At 67.6% G+C, this 13,534-nt stretch overlaps 1 protein-coding gene and 1 long non-coding RNA gene across 2 annotated transcripts in view; both read left to right on the top strand.

Annotated features, from left to right (window-relative positions):
* Kdm4b (lysine demethylase 4B) overlaps nt 1-13,534 on the top strand; it is a 111,120-nt gene that overhangs the window by 83,535 nt on the left and 14,051 nt on the right. Inside the window, 5 exon segments of the mRNA XM_078034154.1 lie at nt 1,084-1,280; nt 6,111-6,212; nt 6,452-6,651; nt 12,288-12,685; nt 12,856-12,976. Coding sequence (XP_077890280.1) covers nt 1,084-1,280; nt 6,111-6,212; nt 6,452-6,651; nt 12,288-12,685; nt 12,856-12,976 — 1,018 coding nt within the window.
* On the top strand, nt 6,658-10,820 carry LOC144371675 (uncharacterized). Its single transcript, XR_013431640.1, has 2 exons — nt 6,658-7,717; nt 7,839-10,820. It is a non-coding gene; the product is annotated as an uncharacterized LOC144371675 (long non-coding RNA).

The following is a 13,534-nucleotide window of genomic DNA, read 5'->3' on the forward strand; positions in this document are numbered from 1 at the left end:
ATGCTTTTGAACTCCAGTGGCAGACAGAGGTCAAGAGCTGAAGGTCAAGGCCAGCAGTGTCCCACCTGCAACTTGCCCTCATGGACACAACTTGCCAGTCCTTGCCCTAGAGCGTGGTCACCTCCCTCCGCCTCCCTCCCTCTCACAGTTGCCCCCCCCTCCACCGTCTCCAGGTCAGTAACTGGGAGACCAGGGCCCTGGCTGCCTTCCCTGTTCTGGTGCTCGTGGTCCTGGGCAGGACTTTGCAGAGAGCCAGGAAGCAGCTGCAGTAGCCTCCTCGGTCACTCGGGCCTGGCTTCTCTGGCCCCAAGTGCCCTGAGGCTGAGTGTTGCCTGATCAGTGCTGCTGTGGAGGCCACCGCCTGAGGACAGTGGGTGGGAGGCGCAGCTCTCCATGGTGCAGGGATTGCTGGCAGCACCGAAGCGCGGCCTCCTGTGGTCTGCAGCTTGCCAGGGCCCACCCTGTCCTGGGCGGAGTTTGCCGGTGTCCAGCAGGCAGCCCGCCGTGCCTGCCCTGTGTGTGGCAGGGCATGGCCGACCTTAGTGGGGCCCCGCGCCCCAGCTCCCTCTCTGGCAGCCCCTCCCTCAAGCCCCATGAGCAGCGGCTCCCCGGTGAGGGTGACCCTTGGTGAGGCCCAGGGGAGGTGGCCGCCCCTGGGAACGTACCCTGGGCTTGGCCCTCACCACTCCTGTTCGCTGGGGCTGCCGACTCCCACCCTCTCCCTCCGGCTTGGAGAATGCTCCCTGGTCTCGGTCTGCCTGGGGCGCAGATGAAGGAGGGAGATTTCTGTTTGGACCCGAGAGGCAGAGCTGGCCTCAGCTGGTCGCCTCGGGCTCCTCCGCTGCCTGGGGTGCCCAGCTCTGACGCCCTCCGCCAGCCTGGGCCTGCGCTCAGCCCCTCGGACGGTTGCCGACAGCCGCGGTTCGTGCAGCCTGAGGAGGGGTGGGTCACGCTTCTCCCTGGGACAGAGGCTGCCACCTTCCACTGACAGGGCCGGGTGGAGGACGGCCCTGGGCCTCTGCCAGGCGGGCGAGGCCCGTGCTGCCCGTGCTGCCCGTGCCTCAGGCGTCTGTCTCCCCACAGTGCACCTGCCGCAAGGACATGGTGAAGATCTCCATGGACGTGTTCGTGCGCATCCTGCAGCCCGAGCGCTACGAGCTCTGGAAGCAGGGCAAGGACCTGCCGGTGCTGGACCACACGCGGCCCACGGCCCTGAGCAGCCCCGAGCTCAGCTCCTGGAGCGCCTCCCGCGCCTCGCTCAAGGCCAAGCTCCTCCGCAGGTGGGTCCAGGAGCTGCCCGTCACCCATCACTGGTGGGGACAGGGAGTGCTCCCGACCACTTCCCACCGGCTGCGGCTCGGTCCGTCCTTCCTTCTCCTGCCTCCGAGTGGAGCAGGTTCCGCCACCTGCCCGGCTCCTGGGTGGGCGCTGCTCGGCCACTCGTCTCCCCTGGAGCGCCCACGCTGTGTCCCCCGCTCTTCCTGCCTTAGCCTGTGGTGTGGGAGCACTTAGGACCCTGGCTGGGTCGAGAGTTGGCAGGTCCCGGGCAGCATTCCCAGTGCCCAGGGGTCAGAGTCCCACCCCTCTGTCTCTGAGACCGCGCGCTGTGGGTGAAGGTGCCTCTCCCCATGAGGTTCTGGAGGTGACTGCTGAGGCGCAGTCCATGGGGATGGCCGTGGGGACTCCAGCTCCATCTCTCAGCAACCCTGGGGTCCCCACTCCCCTCAACAGCATGGTCCCGCCCAGCGTGGTGGGCCCCGCACCTCTCCTGGCCAGGGCTAGGTGTGGATCCGAGCTGTCCAGGCAGCATCTAGGCCTCCAGGGCTCTGAGCTGCTTACAGACACGTCCGTCCCCAGTGTCCCTTCATCTTGGGCCCCCAGGAAGAGTCAGCAGCCACCAAGTGAGAGCTGGAGCCTGGGGACAGCATAGGGCCCAGGCCAGGCGTTCAGGACCTGGCCCCCGGCCGTCTCTGGCCCATCTCCTCGCTCCCCAAGTGGCCCAGAGCCTGCTTGGATGGCAGACCTTCAGTGAAGGCACGCAAATGGCTTGTCCTGCGCCTGTGCCCACGCTCGCTGTGGCTGGCCCGCGCCATCCTCGCTTGCCGTGGGACATGGTGGATTTCTTTTTCTTGAACCACTTATAACCATAAGCCTGTCTTGAGGGTGGCCGCTCCCAAGCGGGCAGTGCTCTGGCCTCTGGACCTGGCTTGGAGGCCACCTCCCTGCCCATGGGTCACTGGCTGCTCCATCAGCAGCTGCTGGTCACTTGTGGCTTGACCCAGCTGGGGCCCAGCCACCGAGCAGGGTGGGGCCCCTCGGCCTCCCCGCCGTGGAGCCAGCCTCAGAAGCGGCATCTGGAATTAGTGGTGCGGGCCAGAGCGCCCCCCGCTGGCCACCCTCGTTCTCAGCACATCCCGTCTGTGTCTGTCCACCTGAGTCTGCAGTTTCGGCCTCTGGTGGCGAGTGTTGAGTCTGTTCTGGAATGTTCTCCGGCTCCTCCTAACAGCCTCCTGGCCTGCAGGTGGGCCATCCTTTCTGGGTTCCTTTGGTGTCTGTCCTTTTGATTTCCTGACCTCAGCCTTCTCCAGAAAAAGCCACTTGGTACTGAGGCTGCCAGGTTCTGTCGGCTCCCACCCGGCGGGCAGCGGGCAGCAGCTCTCGCCCTGGACGGGCTATTTGCATAATGGTTAATTGATTGTGGCTCAGGCTAATTGGTCAACAGAGCGGATTGCCAATACACAGGCGCCGCATTCCAGGAGCAGGATGGGATTAGAGGCTGTCCAAGAGCCTGCCCAGAGGAGGCCAGGCCCACTCCAACCCGCCACAGAGGAAGCGCCAGGCGCAACGGCACCCGCGCCCTTCTGCCTGCCGCGGCCCCTTCCTGGAGCAGCCTTCCTGGGCCTTCCTCCCCTCCTCCCTCGTCCCAGCACCCGGGAGAGCTGTAAGGAGAGGATGGGCTGGTGACAAGTCATGTCCCCGGGTGTGACTCCTCTGCGCCTTCAGTCTGCAACAGGCCGGTTCCTCCTCCGCTTCGGAAGCCAGGGCTTTTGCGGGAGGCTGATTGGCGAGTCCAGTTTGAGAGCCCAGGCGCGACCCACCTGCCCTCAGCCTTGGGACCCTCCCTGTGACCGTCCTCTGCCCCCGTGCCTCGTGTCCTGGCGGCCCCTGAGCTTCTGCAGGTGTATTTGGGCTGGCAGCCCAGCAGCCGTCCTCAGCTGACGTCACCGTGGACTGACGGGTCCCTCAGGCGGGGCCTGAGCGCACTGGGCCGGTGGGGGGGGTTCTCAGTGGCCTCCCGGCCTCCGCCTCGCCCTCCCTGTGGGCACCAGCAGGGTCCCCGGCTGGAGCCGCTGTGTGGGCGCCCCCCCACGAGAGGCCTCCCCTGGCCGCAGCCAGCCGGTCTGTGCTGGGAAGGCCAGTGGCCCCTGCCCGGTCGCCTGCCACAGGTTTGTCTTCCACAAGAGATCTTGTCAGCTGAGTTGACCCCCGTCAGGGCCACTTGTGTATTTTTCTGTGACAAATAGGACACATGGAACTGCACAGGCAGCTTCCTGTGGCCAGGCTCGCGCTCTGGTGCTGCTCCAAGCTCCTCCCGAGCTGCCCGCCTGCCTTCGGCTCCAGCAGACCCCTGGGTGAGCCACCAGGCAGGAAGGTGGGGACCATGTGTCCCCACCCAGAGCCCAGATGGAGCAGTCTCCATCACCAGCCAAGTGTGGCCCTGATGTCCCCGCCCCTGGCTCCTACCCCGCCATGCCTGGACACCTCCAGACGCCCTCAGTCTGGAAGGTGAAGAGCCACTGTGAGCCCGGGGGTGGCCACCTGCTGCCTGGCTTGTCCTCATCCCCAAACCACTGGGGACACCACCACACCGTCAGACCCCTGCCAAGCCCGTTCCCACAGACGACACACCCCTGCCAGTCTCGAGAGGACCCATAGCCCCCTGATGCCGTCCCACGGGCGTCCACTTCCTCCTGCCAGCTGAGGTCCAAGGGGTGCGCCTCCGTCTTGCAGTGTCGGGACCACAGTTGGACTGAGCCCAGGGCTCAGTTAGGGCAGCCAGCTGGGCCTGGGAGGCCATGCCCGCCAGGCAGTGGGAGCAGGGACGGGAGCTGCTGCGGGGTCCGACTTCAAGGACAGAGGGTGGCGGCAGTGCCAGGAGAGGCGGGCGGCCTGCCATGGGCGGGCAGGAGGGGCTGGCCAGTGTGGGGGCTATGGGACCGCCCCCTCGGCCCCTGCAGCCCATGGCTCCCATGTCTGCGCCACCTGGTCCCCGTGGAGGACGGGCAGCTCTGGACAGGAGGGAGGAGGCCAGGAGGCGAGGGTCCCGTGGAGGGCAGGGCGCTGCCCTCCCGCCATCCGGCAGTCTTCAGAACGCGCTCAGCCCCGAGCGCGGTGCAGGCCCTGGCTCAGGAGGGCCACCAGCCGCCTCTAGCCTGCCTGGGGAAGCCTGGGCCCGCGAGGGTCGGGACAGGGACGCGGGGGACATGGGCGCAGCAAGACGCAAAGCCCTCCTCCACCCGGAGCAGGACGGGGAGCTGGAGGCAGGCCCGCCTGGGCGCCGCCCTGCTGGGGGTTCAGGAAGGGCAAGAAGGGCCCAGCCCCACTTCACATCGCTGCCTCGGGGGCTGCTGGCAGGGGCAAGGGGGTGACGCTGCGCAGTCCTGGAGCAGCCCACAAAGACAGGGCCTCCACACCAGAGGAGGACCCCCTCCCAGAGAGCCACCGGCCGTGCCTCGCCTCAGGGGGCTCTGTGGGGTCAGTGGACCCACGCACCTGGGCCACTCAGAGAAGGGGTCCCCAGCCCCTGGAGCAGCGTGGTAGGGTCTGAGGAGGCCCACGGGGCCTCAGGTCTCGCCCTGTCCAGGAAGGTGAGGGGCCCTGAGGGGGAACGGCCACCGGAGGAGAGGCGGGACAGGCCGCCTGTGGCTCGAGGGCCTACGGGGCCCTGGGTCCTCCAGGGTGGGGACGGGGACTGCCCTGGAGGCCGGGGCAAGGAGCCCAGGGCGGGTGAGGAGGGAGGAGGCCGCCTGTGAGTCTGCCTGGGTCGCAGGGGACCGCACTTGAAGCCCAGCCCTGCAGCTGGACACAGTCAGACCCAGGACAAGCCCCAGACTGCATCCCTGAGCTGCGTCCCCAGCCCCAGGCTGCCTGGAGGTGGTGCTGCCCTGCTGGAGAGGCCTGTCCTCACTCCTCCCTGTCGGTGTCCCTGCTTCCCCCCACCTGCCTGTGCTCCCTGTGGCACCCGTGTGCCCCACGTGTGTGACACCCCCCTGTGACGCTTCTCCCTGTGTCCCATCTGGAATGCTCCACCTGCTTCTGCTGCTGGTCATCTCGTGGGGTTCATGCTGCGAACATCGGGTGGCCTCTCTGGGCTCAGGGACAAGCAAGAACAGGCCTGGGGCTGGCAGGGGGCAGTGGTTCTGATTAGGAAGAGGAGGGTCAGCAGGGCTCAGTGACCTACGGATGGGGACTGCTGGCAAGGGGGCCAGCTGTCTTAGGACCCTAGGATGGCCGTGGCCCTGTCCAGATGCAAGTGGGGTTTCAGCCAGTGACTCTCAACCGTGGGGAGGGGCAGGCAGGAAGTCCAGTGGGGCCCAGGGAAGCCACATGGCCACGTACGGAGCCCTGGGGGACAGGACCGCAGGTGTCTCCACCTGCTAGAGAGCACTAGTGACCTCCCCCAGGCCTTGGCTTCTGCCCCAGCTCCTGGTGAGGGGACAGTTTGGGAAGCCACGCCCCTCATCAGTCTAAGGCAGCTCTGTCCCCAGCCTGGAAAGGCCTCAGCCTCTAACAGGCGGCCTCCTCCCCTGCCACTGCGCCTGTCCTCCTGTTGACCCCGCTCCCCCGGGACAGCCTGCTGGCCTTAGCTTGAGCTCCTCGCCAGGGACATCCCCATGTGCCCCAGGTCCTTGGCGTGTCCCTTTTCCAGGGCTGGGCATGGGGCTGGGAAGGAGCCTTGCATGGGCGAGCTGGGAGACCCTGTGTGTCCGTGGGACTGTAGAGAGGGGACCTGGAGAGTGGGGGCATGCTCAAGGTGAGGCCCCCGGCAGAGCATCCTGGGGAGCCCCGCAGAAGCACTAGAGAAAAACGCCCTGAAATTTACCTTCTAGACAAATTAGTGTGAAGGAAAACAGACCCTGGAGAAAGACTGAGGAGGAGAGGAGGCCGAGTCTAGAGAGGAGGAAAGAGCAGACCAGGAAGCCGGGGCCGGCGTAAGTGCACCCCTGTCCCCGGCCGTCCAGCGTCTCACGCGGCCGCTGTCTCCATGAGTCTGCACCCTGTGTCTCCCGCCCCACGCGCTCGCTCCGCCCATTCCATCGTCCCTCTGGGTGCTGGGCAGCATCCCACCTCCAGCCGCCAGCCGCCCTCCCTCCTCAGCCCAGCAGGCCAGGTGGGTGGGCGGCCTTCTGCCTGTGTCCGCCCCTCCTGCCTGACGCGCCTCCTTCTCCAGGTCGCACCGGAAGCGGACTCAGCCCAAGAAGCCCAAGGCTGAAGACCCCAAATCTCCAGAGGAGGGAGCTGCGGCAGCCCTTCTGGAGGAGGCTGGAGGCTGCGTGAAGGAGGAGGCCACACAGGAGGCTGACCCGGAGGAGGAGGAAGAAGAGCTGCAGCCGCCCCAGGGCCTTCTGCAGGATGCCGAGGGCACCGAAGGTTAGTGTAGCCGTCACCCTGGCATTGGGGCAGGCCACCCCGCCCCGCTCCCTGTGTCCTGGAAGGAGCTGGCACTCCCTCTACCAGGCGCCTGGTCCCAGGGGCCGGCCCACAGCATCTTACTGGGCACATTTTATGAAAATGCCCTTCCCCCCAGGGGACACGTGGGCTGTGGAATCTCCATCCACGAGCATTTTAAAGGCCCCTTCTAATGTGCGGCTCGCCCTCCCGCCCCGTCGCTGGGTTCCTGCTCCCAGCTCACGCCTGTGTTGGCGCCTGTGCACGTGGCGCTTGCCCCTGGGAAGGAAGGGGAGGGCAGCCCTCCCTCCTTGACCTTCCCTGTGCACAGGTCCCGGCGGGGCTGCTTGTCAGTGGGTCCCAGGGCAGAGGGTGGCATGGGCAGAGTGGTCCTGGCATTGCTTCCTGGGGCAGCGGGACAGGAGGGTCAGCCGCCCGAGACAAGACCAGCAAGGGAAAGGACAAGTGTGCAGCAGCAGAGGGTCCCGGGGGGCGTCCACCTGAGCAAGGAAGCCATGGAACTACAGACTCGCCAGGCAGCGACCCCAGTCCAGCAGAAGCTGCTGGCCAGCCCGGCAGCCCGGGGGCGAGTCTCGGCCCTGAGCCATGCAGAGGGCACGTGGCTTAGAGAGAGGCCACTTGTAACATCCGAAAGCAGCGGCCAGGAGTACTCCACCAGTCGAGAAGGTGACGTGGAGAAGGCGACTGGGAGAGTGGAGTGCTGGACAGTCAGGCAGAGTGGCTGCCCACGAGGACGCCTGATGTGCCAGCTGCTCCCCAGGCAGCTGGGCCTCTGTGGCCCCAGCCAGGCCCTCCAGGCCTGCAGCGGCCACTTCCTGCCTGCAGCGGCCACGTCCTACCTGCAGCGGCCACGTCCTGCCTGTGGGCCTGTGGTGTAGACACCGGTGGGTGAGGCCAAGAGCAGAGCTGCAGAGGCCGCAGCCCTCCAGACACGGGGACTGGCCGTCGGCTGGCCTCGCAGGACCTGAGAAGGGCGCACAAATTGAGGGTCCAGGAGTGGGGTCCCTGGAGCAGGGGCTCCTGGAAGGTGAGCAGGAGGCTCGTCCCTCCCACTGCCCATCCTGTGGCCAGGTCAAGCTCCCTGTGGCCACTGTGCCCAACGATCGCAAGCCTGGGGCCTAAAACCACGCTTGTTGACCTTCTCACAGTCCCAGGTCCCAGTCTGACACGGACCTCCATGGGCGAGACCCAGGTGCAGCAGCTGGCCCTCCTGAGGCCCCAGGGACAGTCTGCGTCCCCCTCCTCCGCTCCAGAGCCCTCAGTGCAGCGTCTTCCAGGTCCTCTGACGCTGGCCCTCCTGCCTCCTCCCATGAGGACTCTTGGTGACCCTGGGTGACCCCAGTTCAGCCCCCTTCACTGATCCTGTCTGAGGGCCCGTTCAACCACGTGAAGTCCTGTCAGGCCAGGTCAGGCTGTGGCCTCATGAAGGGCCATCGTCTGCCACTGGCTCAGCCTTGTGTTGGGAAGACGGACCAGAGGTGGAAGATGAATCTTCGGGATTTTAGGCTAATTTTTTGTTACAAAGCACAAACCAGCAAGATCACGGTCCACTGCACGGGGGCTGGGCTGGCGGCAGAGCTCCCTCGCCCTCCGAGCCCGGGCTCCGTCCTCAGCACCACGTGTAAGCAGATGGACAGTCAGCCGTCAGCGGAACAAAGATCCACAGCGTCAAACACTCCACGAGCAAGACCTGAAGCTGAGAGAGGAGTCCCGAGGAGGCCTGTGACAAGGACCAGGCCAGGAAGGGAGGCCGAGGCGGACAGGCCTGCACACCCACGGCCCAGAGGGGAGAAGCCGGCAGCTTGCTTTGGTGGAGACGCAGGGCCTGCGGCCACCACTGCCAACCAGGGAGCAGCCACCACCTGGGAGCGCTGAGGACCGTCACAGCTGGAGGGCCCTGGGTGCAGCAGCAGAGGAGGCCCCTGGCCGGGAAGGGACAAGGCTAAGAAAGGAGGGACAGTTTTCCATGCCCTGCGGTGACCCTCGTGTGTGGCGACTCACGTGGCCTGGGGGACCTGGAGTCTGGGTCCACTGGTCTCCAGTTTGGAAGGTGCCACCACCGCACCCGGGTGACCTGAGTCTTCCTGCAGCAGACCCCGCCGTGAGGGGCTGATCCCGCGCCGTGCCCAAGTGTGCCGGCTGGGGCGAAGGAGGTCGCGGGTCTGCAGGCTGCATGTCCAGCTTCCGGCGTGGGCAGAGGCTTCCTTGCCCAGCTCTGCCCACACCGCGTCCTCCTGGGCGCCCTCCCTGGCCCCGCGAGGTTGCCCTTTGCCAAGGCTCTGCCGTGCGGAACCGCCCAGGGCCCACCCTGGCCTCTGCAGCGGCCCCAGCTCACACTCTCAGCCCAAGGTTGGGCCGGACGGAGGCTTCCCCGTGGGGAAGGGGGGCCCGGCCGTTCCCCGAGGACCCCTGGGCCCTGCTCGACGCACACTCCATTGGGTCAGGGGCCCTCGTGAGCTGTCGGGGTGGGCTCCGCAGGGCCCTTCTCACCTCGGCTCAACTGCTTCCCACAGGCAGCCCCACGGGGTGAGCGTGAGGCTGAGCGGGGACTTGGGGCTCTGGCAAGGGACAGGGAGAGATGGCTGCAGCGGGCATGTGCTGCTCCCTGCGTGGCTGGCCCGGGGCTGCAGGCCCTGCTGGGCGTGGGCCAGCTTGTGGAGCCCCTTATGAGCGGCGCCTGGCCTCAAGCGAGGGGTCCGCTGAGGGAAGGACAGTCAGTGGAGGAGAGCAGGGGTCAGGCCCAGGCCCACCCGCCCCGTCCCCCCATCTGGGAGGACGTTCCAGCCTGTGGGGACCCAGTGGGTGTGGGGTGTGGGGTGGGATGGCCCCGTGGGGTGACGTGAAGTGCTGGCAGCTGGAGGGAGGGCACTCGGGAGTCGGGAAGGCGCGGGTCCACCCCTCTCCACAGACTGGGGCCTGGCTGGACGAGGGCTGGACGAGGGCCTTTGCTGGCCGGTGTACCTCGGTGCCCCCTGCTGTCACCAGGGGAACGCGTCCCTTCACAAGTAGAGCCCAGCTGTTCAGGCCACGTTGCCGCAGCCCTTGCCCAGAGACACCCTGGCCTCCTCGCCAGTGTCCCCACTCCAAGCACGCGGCTGTCCGGATGGCAGGGAGCCCCTGGCTGGGGTGGACGCGCATTGCAGTCCAGCTGCGTGGCCAGACCTGGGGGCACCCGGCCTGGCTGCTCTGCCCCTGTCGGGGACCGTGGGACTTGAGGCCTGAGGGCTCCGTGAGGTGGTGGCAGTGCTGTGGCTGCGGGGGCTACTGAGAGGAGTGAGCTTGGGATGGGCAGGGCCGGTGGGCGTGGGGCAGGGCTATTGGCACTCATGCCAGGAGCTGCTCCAACTCCCTGCCCAGGGCTGGCGCCCGCCTGGTCCTCAGCCCTGAGCCCCCCAGAGCCCCCTTCCTGAGGGGAGGCTTGGGGAGGTGGAGGCTCCCACAGGACGCGGCCCTCCTGCAGGCAGCACCACGTGCCGTGGGGGGAGCGCAAGGTCCTGTGGAGCACCCCCAGCCCCACTGCTCAGGATCCCCTCGGGGTGTTTGCTCTGGGCCCCGGTTTGGGGCCTAGACGCGAGGATGTCGGAGCCTGTCGCTCCTGAGGTGGGCAGGGGCAGCGCCTGCAGGCACAGGCCCTCGGCTGGCTGCCTGTGTCCCTGCCCACTCCCACTGCCCTAGGTCCTGGAAGAGCAGCTGCCTGCAGGGACCGCTGGAGGCCGGGGGAGGCCTGTGCCAGGGCCCTGCCTTGCTGGACAGCAGCCACTTGGCTACAGCTGCTCGGCCCTCTGGCTGCCCCGGCTGTGCACCCCAGGTGACCTCACCTCTGGCCGGCAGAGCGAGGCTGCCAAGGAGACCCCGGCCACACCCTGCCTCCCCACTGTGGAGCGTGTTTGAGGGTGGCCCCACGCTGGGGATGGCCAGGCCAGACTGGCCACTGCGCAGGGTGGGCGAGGCGGCCGCCGGGAGGGCCTGCGCAGGTGTGCCGGCCTCGGGCGCGCAGGCTGGCTGCCTCGGGGCAGGCACAGAGCTCATTTCCTGGGAAAGGCCGTGGCTTCTGCCCTCTGCAGCACTGCCTTGGGCCTGCCTGGGCCTGGGACCCTGGGCCTAGCCCTGGACGCTGTTGGAAGCCCAAACCCAAAAGGCTGAGACCCATGGAGAGGCCTCCTGGCCATGTCCTTCCTCCTCCCAGAAAGGTCGACGGGGCCTCTGCCCGTCCACCCTCAGAGGCCTCTCTGTCCTGGGGAGGGGCTCTCTGGATCCTTCAGCCCCTTGGGCAGCTGTGGTGCTGGCCAGGGTCCCGTGTGTCCTTGCTGCCTGGTCCCTCCTGGAGGCCAGAGGCACTGAGCCAGAGCCCCGCTGCGGTGTGCGGTGGCCTGGGAGGGGCTCGGCTCCTTCCCCCACTTCCTCCTTTGGGTGCTGAGTCCCTGAGGGCCAGGTGCTCGGGCCACATTCTGGACCCCCCTGTGTCCTAAGGCCATGCCCTGCCCTGGAAACCCTCAGGCCAAGTCCTGTGCTGCCCCAGAGGCCGGAGAAGTAGGATGGCCAGCGGGGCTTCAGGGCTGCGCCTGTGCCCTGCCGCGGAGGCTGCTGTGGGGGCAGTGGGACTTGTGTCCCCATTCTCACGTGGGGCCGGCGAGCCCCGGGCGGCAGCATGGAGGGTTGTAGGCTGGTCTCCTGGAGGGCAGGGTCTGGGCTGCCCACTCCACACCCTAAGCCAGAGCCCGGGCGGCACCTGCGAGAGCACCCTGTGGTCGCAGTGGTGAATGTCCAGCACAGGGGCCCAGAGCAGTGCAAATATGGCATCTCTCAGTTTGGGAGGTCAGGGCAGACCCAGGGCCGCAGGCTGGCCTCTGGGGGCCCCGGGAAGAGTCCACAGCCTCCTCCTCCAGCTCCTGAGACCCCAGGGAGTATCCTTGTCCCCCTCCTTCAGCTCCAGGGCCAACAGCGCTGTGTGCTCAGGCCCTCTGACTCTGGCCCTGCTGCCTCCTCTCAGGGGGACCCTGTGTGACCTTAGCTCAGGGCCCTTCACTTCGTGCCATATACAGAGTCCCTTTTGTCACAGTTCTGAGGATCAGGGTGTGGCCATCTTTGAGGGCCTCGACTCTGCTACCCACACCCCCGTCTCACTGCCTGCTTGTTCTGGCACCAGATAAAATGCCACTAAAGACCACCTCCCCTGACCCCTCCCACCCCCTGCAGCAGGCTCCCCCCATGCTGGGGGCTTCGGGCAGGGCCGTCCCAGACCCCTGGCCACCTGTCGCTCTGCCCTGCTCCATCATTACTTAGTCCCCAGGCAGCAGCCCAGGCCACAGGGGTGCGTCTTGCCCCCCACCCCGACCCGTGCTGGGCCCTCATCCAGAAGCACTTGAAGGTCGCCAGCCTGGTCCTCCAGGACTTCAGGGTCGGAGCTGCTTTGAGGCCAGTTTTCCAATCCCAGCAGTGACCCCTGCTGACTTGGCGCTGCCCACTGGGCCAGAGGGGACCTTGCACCCCAGCAGCCCCTGCTTGGCCAGGGTGTTCCTGGAGAGCCCCAGGCAGAGCAGGCGGGGCCCTGGGCCTGGTGGCCCCGGCCGGGTGCAAGCGCTCTCCTCTCCCCACAGAGGACGGGCGGGGCAAGCTGCGGCCAGGCAAGGCCAAGAGCGACCGCAAGAAGAAGAGCCACGGCCCCCTCTCGCCCCAGCTGCCGCCACCCCCCGCAGCCCCACTCCCCGCCGAGGACGCCCTGCGGCTGCCGCCCGCGCTGGAGCCCCCGGTGCTGCTCCCAGGCTCTGCGGCCTCGGAGGAGAGCCCGCCGCCCGCACCCCTCAACGTGGTGCTCCCCGAGGCGCCCGGCGAGGAGCACGAGGCCCGGCCGCGGCCCATCATCCCCATGCTCTACGTGGTGCCCCGGGCCAGCACGGCCGGGCCTGACAAGGACCTCGCGCCCGGCCCGCAGGCCGCCCCCATGGAGCTGACGGGCCCCGAGGAGGACACCAGGGGCCACGCCGGGGCGGTGCAGGTAGGTGTCGGACGGGGTCCTCGGCGCCTGAGGCTCTTCCACGGCACGTGGCAGGTGGCAGGCGGGGATCTGGAAGAGAGTCACGCCCATCATCCCTTGCTGGCGCCCAGCTGCAGCCTGCTCCGGGGCCAGGGAGCCATGCCTCATGGGGACGGTGTGTTCTGCTTCAGGTACCAGCGTCCTTTCCCAAATTAAAGATGGAGATCAAGAAGAGCCGGCGCCACCCCCTGGGCAGACCACCCACCCGGTCCCCGCTGTCTGTGGTCAAGCAGGAGGCCTCAAGTGACGAGGGTGAGCCGGGGCCCCTCCCGGGTGGCCCTTGCCCTGGGCTGGAGCCCCCAGTGCAGCCAGGGCCCCGGGCCATCTGCCCCCTGGAGCTGCACTCCTCCCTGGTCCCCCTCACTGGCAGGTCACCTGGGAAGCAGCGCCCCTACCTGGCCTTCTCTGCCCACACCATCACCCGCTGTGCCAGGCTGTCTGGCGCCTGGCCTCCCTGGCACACTGCCACCCGCGGGCCCCAGGGGAGCCCACAGCCCCAGTGCTCCACCTGTGGCTCCTACACTGTCCCAGGCCCGCGCACAGGTCCCTGTTTCCCACCCTGGGTGCCTGGCCTTGCTGGACCCAGGGCAGAAGCATCCATGGCTAGTGCAGGGCAGGCCCAGACCTGGGCCCCTCAGTGTCGTCACTTGTGCAAGGGGACTCCTGGTCCCTGAGGGGTCCCACCAGGAAGATGAGGGGGTGCTGCCTGTGAATCACATGGCCTGGTGCCAGGCGCTCAGTGGCTGCGCCAGGTGGCAGGCTGCGGTGACTGCTGTGGCCTCGTTGCCTCCGGCCCTGGTGGCACCCTCC

The sequence above is a fragment of the Ictidomys tridecemlineatus genome, chromosome 2 (genome assembly GCF_052094955.1).
Source record: "Ictidomys tridecemlineatus isolate mIctTri1 chromosome 2, mIctTri1.hap1, whole genome shotgun sequence".
NCBI lineage: Eukaryota > Metazoa > Chordata > Mammalia > Rodentia > Sciuridae > Ictidomys > Ictidomys tridecemlineatus.